The sequence below is a fragment of the Neolamprologus multifasciatus genome, chromosome 9 (genome assembly GCF_963576455.1).
Source record: "Neolamprologus multifasciatus chromosome 9, fNeoMul1.2, whole genome shotgun sequence".
NCBI lineage: Eukaryota > Metazoa > Chordata > Actinopteri > Cichliformes > Cichlidae > Neolamprologus > Neolamprologus multifasciatus.
The window spans coordinates 151,112-159,471 of record NC_140447.1 but is presented as its reverse complement, the minus strand read 5'-3'; the positions used below and the strand labels follow the sequence as shown (position 1 = coordinate 159,471).

The window sequence follows — 8,360 nt, the reverse complement described above, 5'->3', positions numbered from 1 at the left end:
TCATTTGTGCTGCCAGGCGCTCGTGGAGTGCAGTCAGCTTCTTCAGCCAGTAGGCGTGAACCATATCAGGGCCTGGTGCTGTCCAACTCTTCATACTGGAGACCCTTTCTTGGATATCTGCCACTGTGATGGTTACTGGACTCTGTTTGGGGAGGTCGCTGTGGTCTGCCCTCAGATCCACTAGCCACTGAGCATTGCCGTTATGGGTTGCGTCCTTCTCCCATATGCTCTTCCAGTATTGTTCTGCCTCCAGCCTTAGTGGTGCTATTCTCATATTGTTGTCCTGCCACTGAGAGTACACCTTGGCTGGTTCTGTGGAGAACAGCTGGTTTATTCTCTTGCCTTCTATCTCTTTGGTGTACCTCCTCAAACGGCTGGCCAAGGCTGTGAGTCGTTGCTTGGCAGTTTCCAAGGCATGGACAGCTTCCTGTACTTCTTAGGCACCTTCCTCATCACGCCTTTCTGCAACTCCGATAGTTGGCTAACCTCCCTCCGTGCTACCTTGATCTTAGCCTCTAGCCTCCTTCTCCATGGAGGGTACTGCCCCTTGTGGCTGTTCAACTTGTAGCCAAGCATCTCACTGATCACTGCTGCCATATTGTAGATCAGCTTGTTAGTGTTGGTAATCGTGGCTGTAGGTATCGTCCATAGTGCTGCATTAACATCATCTAGCAGACCTTCTGAGGGTACTTCACGTAATCTGACATAATATATACATATATATATATATATATATATATATATATATATATATATATAATATATATGCATGCTCGGGAGATGCTGATGAGTTCTGCATCTCCTAGGTCAACTAGTTGGCTAGTTGAGCTAGTCGACTACGACTAGGTCAACTTGGTTGTCGTAGGATGGAGCTTCGTGGCCAATCGTGGCCACACAGTAAGGCTGCGATGACTACCGGGTAGATTTGAAAATGGCTGACGAAGGGAGGGACCGCTTGTGGGTAGGACAGCTGATTGTCAAAGAAGAAAGTCATGCTGTTCCAGTTAGTGAGCAGAAGTTGCCAGAGACGCAGTTCGGCTGTGGAAGAGCTATCCAGCGTGATGGAGTCAGTGAGTGATGGTTTAGATGCTGTGAGTGAAAGCAAGTAAGAGATAAAGGAGTGGCCTTGAGGGATTATGTGTAGAGTGAAGTTTAAGTGTCCCAAAAGGGAGAGCAGCTGTCGTTTGGAGCAAGTGGGAGCGAGGAGAATGTTTTGGAGGAGAAGAGCAATGCAATTGAGCTTTTCGATAGGCAGGGAGGCCTGGAAATGTTCAGTGTCAAATAGGGATGTAAGAAAAATATTGATACATTAAAATGTAATGATACTGAATCAATATTCTAAATCAGTGTTATCGGTTTTTTTAATTAAAAAATTACATGCATTTACTGTGTATTTCTTTTGTATGTTGGAATTCAAACTCCGGCCACTTGTTTGCAGTTTTTACCGCCTTTACGTTACGGAAAAACGAGGTCTCGCGATAACTGTAGAAGCGTCTAGTTTGCCAAAAACCAACGAAGTAGAACAGTGGATGTGTAGCCAATTGTGCTAGCTAACTGATGACCGATGAGGAGAGGATACAGCTGGCCCCAGCAGCTTTCAAAGCTGATGTGTGGACTTATTTTGGAATTAGGACAAAAGAAGGCAGTAAAGACTATGACAAGAGCTATGCAGTCTGTAAAATCTGCACCGCCAGAGTCAAATATTCGGGTAACACCACAAATTTCCGAACACACGTGTGTAGACACCATAGCAATGTAGCGTCAAATGCTAATTTTAAAACAAAACGAGGTGATCCCGCTCAACGGACAATTGAAAAAGTTAACTTTTCAAAACTACCAGCAACTTCAACTCGTGCAAAAAAAATAACGCAGTCAGTACTTGTTTTTATTTGCAAAGACATGCGCCCTCTGAGTGTTGTGGAGAATAAAGGATTTCGTAATATTATTAAAACGCTGGAGCCCCGTTACACCGTTCCTTCCCAACAACACATCACGGACATCGCTCTGCCAAAGTTGTACCAAGAAGTCAAAGCGACAGTGCTGGACTCTCTCAGCTCGGCAGAGACAGTTGCTTTGACATGCGACGCTTGGACTTTGAGAGCCACTGAATCGTACGTAACTGTTACAGCACATCACATAACGGACCAGTGGAACCTTCAGTCTCATGTACTACAAACCCGAGCCATGCATGACAGTCACACAGGTGAACACATTGCAGCGTTACTAACTGACGCTGTGGCTGAATAGGGATTGAACGCAAAGGACCTTGTTGTTGTTACCGATAATGCACCAAACATGGCTCTCGCGGCTAGACTTGCAGGCATAACGCACATACAGTGTTTTGCACACAGTCTGAATCTCGCCTCACAGAAAGCACTGAAAATACAATCTGTGGTGCGACTTCTCGGGAGGATCCGACGTGTAACAGCCTCTTTTAGGCGCAGCACCACAGCCAGCAATCAGTTGAAGCAGAAACAGTGCCTCCTTCAGCTGCGAGCTCACAGATTGATCACGGACGTAATTACAAGATGGAACAGCTCCTATGATATGATAGAACGATTTTTAGAACAGCAACCAGCCATCTGTGCGGCTCTGCTTTCTGCAGAAGTTAGGAGAAGTGAAAAAGAAATTTTCACATTAAGTGAGTCTGACATCATATGTGCAGAAGAAGTTGTCAGGGCACTCAAGCCTATGAAGGACGCCACCCTGGTGATGTCAGAGGATAGCATGCCAACCCTGTCCATCATTGCTCCTCTTCATGCCAAGCTTGTGATGGGTGCACAAGAAAGTGTTGATGATACACCGACAGTAAGGGACATTAAGACTGCCATAGCAGAAGATCTGGGAAAGAGATATGTAAATGAGAAGGAGACACTATGGATGACATAGTTGTGACATTAATACTATTTGAATTTGATGTTTTTACAGAGCAAAAGAATAAGGAGACTGACAAACAAGTGGAGGAAGAGAATGCCACAGAGGAGGCTTATCACCCACATAACAAAGACAGCTTTGACTCGATCCCTCGGCCACCCCTAAAGAGACAGAGGAGCTCATGTGCATTGGTGGACTTGCTTGGAGCTACGTTTGCCTCTACTAGTGACAATACTGCACCAAAATCAGAACATGATGTTGCTGCAGCTGAGATCAAGAGGTATAGAGATGAGACCCCTTTGCCTCTCACAGGAAATCCTCTCAGTTGGTGGAAGGACCATGAACAGGAATATCCTCAACTATCCAAAGTGGCAAGGAGTTTCCTATGCATTCCTGGAACAAGTGTCTCTGCAGAGAGAGTTTTCTCCTCTGCAGGAGACATAGTAAATGCACAGAGAAGTGTCCTGAGAGCTGACCATGTCGACCAGCTTGTATTCCTGCACAAAAATCTGGAAATTGAAAAATAAGCATTGAGAAAACACTATAACATGTAAAATCTCAGATTTGAGAATGTTTGGTATTTTGGTTGAGTCTCATAAGCACTTTTATTTAAATGAGTAAATTCCCTTTTTCAGGTTTTACTAAAAGTGTTCCATTGATGGACATTGCAGAGCTGTGCTTTATTTTATTAACACTTAATTTTAATAGCATTTTACATTGTTTGTTAATGTTTACTTGGATGGATTCTTCAAGCAGTTTCATTTTTGATTTATATTTGTTTATGTTAAGGTCACATAAAAAGTGCTTTGTTTTGATGCTTCATAGAGCAGTTTTTGGATAAGTATTTTACAATCATAGTACTTAGTAAGTAAGACCTCAGCGTTACATTGTTTACCTTTTTTCATGTTAAAGAAATAGTTGATATTTCAGTAAAGTAGTTTTTGTTTGTTTATTTGACATGACTTCTCATAAGGCAGATGTTAATTTCTCCATTCATTTTGAACTTAGAGAGAGAGTGGTTGTTTTTTTTTCAGATGGCTCATGTCAAGCATTTAACAGTTTGGACTGTTTACTGTGAGTTTTCCTAATTAAATGCAGTCCTAAACACAAATATCGTCTGGCTTTTAGTATCGCAATATATCGTATAGTCTCTGTATTATGATAGATATTGTATCGCCAGATTCTTGCCAATACATACCCCTAGTGTCGAGGGTTATGCCGAGGAACTCTAGGGATGTCCGACAATGGAACGCTGAGTTCAGAGAAGACTGACGTCAGAGTGGATAACCCGTGAGCTGGCGGTGACGTGGGAGGGGAGATGACTAGGAAATCATTGAGAAGATGGACCAGAAATGAGCTCTTTTCCTGACAAGGGGCCGTACCACGTATAATGATGGAACGTCATGGCCATTGATTACCCTGGGAAGAGAAGGCTGCGTGAGACGAGGAAGAATGAGCTTGGCTAAATCTATATATTCGCCAATGATTTGTTGGCGAAGGTTAGCGGATACAGGAGAAGGTTTTGGGGCCGGTGGGTTGGGATGAGGAATTGCTGAGGGCAGCAAAAACTGGGAAATGTTAGCCTGAAAAAATGCGGCCTAGGCTAAAAGGCTTGGCCAGGTGCTGCTCAAAGCTTCACCGAGGAAAAACTGCTGGGTTAGAGGGATGTATGGTCGGATGCCTGACTGTAGGAATGTTAGCTGAAGTATTGTAGAAAGGAGCAGAGGTGAGAGGAACTGGCAACCCGGTGCCAAGGTCAGCAGCGGAGTTTAGCTGAGGGATGACTGACTGAGAATCTGGCAACCCGGTGCCGAGGTTAGATGCAGAGTTCGGCTGAGGAATGAGCGGCTGAGGACCTGGCAACCCAGTGCCAAGAGGGTGTGCTGAGGCGAGTTGCAAAGGAAGGATCAGAGACCACAGAACTGGCAACCCTGGCCGAGTGCCGCGCCCAGTAGGAGGAGCGGCCGAGGAGGGAGCATGTGGTGGCGAGATGCGGCCGTTGCTGGCTGGGTGAGGCTGTAAGGAGTGAGGAAGCATCATTAATGGAGGCGTTGGCTTCATTTGTGCCCGGAGGAGGATTAACTCTGGCTGTTTCCCAATTCAGGCTCTGCAGCCTTAAAGTACGCAGCCTCAACGATCCTCAAGGGCCGCGTACTTAAAGACCGCTAAGGCCGGAAGTGCGAGGCTTGTGAAATGGGACGGTCTGGCCTCCGTTGCGCTGCCCAGGTTGCCTAGCAACCATGATACTACCAGCTGGAAACGTTTCATACAGCTTTGTTTGACAGAAATGAAGGAGAAAATCTTTTGTTCATTTGTTTGTTTGTTTTTACATGAGCTTTGATCATTCTCTGTAAGATTAAGGTCAGCTATTGAACGGCGTATATTTTAAAGTAAAGGCTGTAAAACCAAGTTAGTACAAACGTCACTAATGTCACATAACTTTGCCGACATGTGGCCAACAGTAATGTTTTAATGTTCTTCATTATTAAACATTTGCACATAGACAGGGCTGGACTGGGACAAAAAATCGGCCGGGCATTTTGACTAGAGACCGGCCCACCAAAAATGTGACGTCATTCAGGGGTAAAACCGCAAAGGATTCTGGGAACTTGTGGCAAGCAGTACTAGCGCATGCAGGCTTTCAATTGAACTCAGTTACACAGCGATAAAAAGAAACACAAAAAATGGCAAGAAACTGTTGCCGGTGTTGTGCCAAAAAGTGATTGTCTGCCAAAAACTGATTTCCGGTATTTGCCAAAAACTGATTGCTTGTATTTAAATTGCTATAAGTAACTTGTTGGGCTATAATATGTGAAACATATGTCAAATGCATCCCTCATGGATGACATAAAGTCATATTGAGATACAAACAACATTAGTGTAACAAGGTAGAAGCCACAATCAGTCTTTGGCAGTGACTTTTATATAACCTTTATTTATGCCGTTAAAAAAAAGTCTAATTAACATAAAAAAAATGTCTTTTGTAAGAAGTAGTTGGACAGCAGAAATGGCTCAAATTTTACAATAGTTTTGTAAAAATATTTAAAGTGGGGATAAAGGACCGGATTGGTTATAATGTAAGTACAATAACACAGAGTTGTAAAGATACTTGAAAAAACAGATAATTTTTTAATTCCATATATAGCCCCTTTGTAAACGCTGTTCACCGAAGTCTATTTACCAACATAGATATTACGCATAAAAATACACGCAAACATTGGAAATCAGTTTTTGGCAGGCAATCACTTTTTGGCACAACACCTGTTGCATGACAGCCACAGGAAGCCGACGGGTAAAGAGATCGGTTGTTATCGGATTACGTCGTGGAAATTGTTTCAGCCATGTTTCCGAAGTAACAAAGAGCCGATGGATGGCCTATAAGATTGCTAAACAAGGGGGAGGGTGCATCCGACCTCCTCGGCTGTAATTGGTCCAGCCCAGAGTTCATCATGACCAATTGGCCAATCCAACACCTTTCATTATTTATACCCTTCCAAAAAAAAAAAAAAAAAAATTCGATCGGCCCATAAAAATAAAAAATCACCAGTGGCCCACCGGGAAAATGCCCGGTATGCCCGATGGCCAGTCCAGCTATGCACATAGATAAGTGACATAATATTCAGTACTTACTTAAAGTTTACTCTTCGGGCTTCCCTCATTCGCCGGCAAAATTATCCACACCCACCGCCGCGCTATGCATTCTGGGATATGTTGGGCCACGAAGTCTACACCGCCATGTCCTTAAAATTCAGGGAAATTAAGGACGCATTTGTATGGAAGAAATATAGTATCATCAGAATTCAAGTATTTTTAGACATTGAATTTATAACACTGAATTTTTATCCTCCAAAATTCACCTGCAAAAAATTCACCTGCAAAAATTCACCTGCAAAAAATTCACCTGCAAAAATTCGCCTGCAAAAATTCACCTGCAAAAAATTCACCTGCAAAAATTCGCCTGCAAAAGTGATGAACTTTTGACCCAAGCCAGAGCAATCGGCACTAGATCGAGTCGAGCGGCTCTCAGCCAATTGAATTACGCTGTTTGATCACATGACACCGTTAGCCAGCTGTGTGTCTCCTAAAAGAGAGCTGTTTAAAAGGTGAGTGATTAAGTTTTTCTCCTAAATAGAGATCATTACAGAACGCCTAGTCCTACTTAAAATCCCATTTATTTTCATTTTATTTTATCATCCACTCGAACTAAGGAAAACGTTTGACTAACTCAAAGACAATTTCCACGCCTCCCCTGCCTGTCTGCAGAGGCAGTTTTGAATTTAGGAGCGCCAAGATGGCAGCGGCAAACCCTGGCGGTTCTCCGGTAAGTATATTGTTTTTTATCTTCAAGTTTGTCTTTTGAAACGTTCATTTTATTTAAATCCGTTGCTCACGTATAAAGTACACAGACGGGGTCTTTGCTCAACTCGTCTGAGGCGTGTCTCACTAAGCGCTACATGCTAGCATCTTGCTAACCGAGCTACCCTTTACATGCTGTGCTTTAGAAAATAGGATACTCGTTAAAAAAAAAAATACTCCGCAGATATTGATAGATAGACGAAGACTGCAAATATAATGTTGGAAACGAGAACGGCATTTGGTGAAGGGGTAAAATGCACCATGAATAAAGCCATAGAGTGAATGGCTGCCATGGTTGCAGAACGGCCTGATTTAATGACAAGAAAGGGGAAGAGTGAGGTGAAGTGAACCAAAGCTACAAAACACGGTCAGACAAGGCGGCAAAAGGGCAGTGATCTGTCCGTCAGTATGAAGTTGGTGTGTGCTTTGGTGAAGAAAAACTCGAGACCGGTAGCAGGAAGATGGGAGACTCGTGTTTCACTGGAATAGTGGTGAATTAAAACATCCTTTGTTGGGGACATAAAATGCAATGTGTAAATGCATCCATACAGGCGAGACAGAGGCAGACCAGACAGTGAAGAAAACAAGGCAAACATTAGAAATATTAAAACGGAAATTTAGGATTAATATAACATACAATTAGGGAAAATGTAAGGAACACAATGTAAATTATATTGTAAAGTCATTAAAACAGCATACTCTGATTAAAAGAAACATGTAATTGGGTAGGATGATGATAATAATAATAATAATAATATTAAAAAACATGTACAAGATGGGTATGTATACTTGTACCCAGAATTTAACAACTATAAAGTTATAGCATGCCAGTACCTTACCCCATCCATTATATCCACACTTTCAGAAAAGAATATGGTCAATATCTTTACAAATAGTATCTAAACTTAAACGGGATATTCCCTCTGCTTCTTTTGCTTCTCATATACACCCTCAGGGTTTGTGATCAGCCAGCGGCTGATATGATAATTAATCCTGTAAAATAATATTCTTTCGGTTTATGAATCTGTTTGCATGGATTTCTCAATCTGTTTCCACTGTTAGCAGAAGTTGTGCATGCAGTTTTGGCATGCTGCTCTCCAAGACTACAAGCTGCGTTAAAGTTGGAAGTA

The 8,360-nt window shown here is 42.7% G+C and overlaps 2 protein-coding genes across 2 annotated transcripts; both read left to right on the top strand.

The window, feature by feature from the left end:
- Nucleotides 1-1,379: 1,379 nt before the first annotated feature.
- Nucleotides 1,380-3,836, top strand: LOC146510717 (E3 SUMO-protein ligase ZBED1-like). Its single transcript, XM_085173211.1, has one exon. It carries the CDS (start codon nt 1,558-1,560, stop codon nt 2,245-2,247), a length of 690 nt encoding a protein of 229 aa, XP_085029337.1. The 5' UTR covers nt 1,380-1,557; the 3' UTR covers nt 2,248-3,836.
- Nucleotides 2,296-3,401, top strand: LOC146510718 (E3 SUMO-protein ligase ZBED1-like). Its single transcript, XM_085173598.1, has 2 exons — nt 2,296-2,776; nt 2,929-3,401. Exons 1-2 carry the CDS (start codon nt 2,296-2,298, stop codon nt 3,399-3,401), a joined length of 954 nt encoding a protein of 317 aa, XP_085029724.1.
- Nucleotides 3,837-8,360: the final 4,524 nt, after the last annotated feature.

Excerpts from the sequence above, each read along its gene's own strand:
- LOC146510717 (XM_085173211.1), top strand. The coding sequence starts at position 1,558 with ATGACCGATGAGGAGAGGATACAGCTGGCCCCAGCAGCTTTCAAAGCT.
- LOC146510718 (XM_085173598.1), top strand. The coding sequence starts at position 2,296 with ATGGCTCTCGCGGCTAGACTTGCAGGCATAACGCACATACAGTGTTTT. Across the intron at positions 2,777-2,928 it reads TCATGCCAAGCTTGTGATGG|AGCAAAAGAATAAGGAGACT; the intron begins GTGCACAAGAAA and ends ATGTTTTTACAG.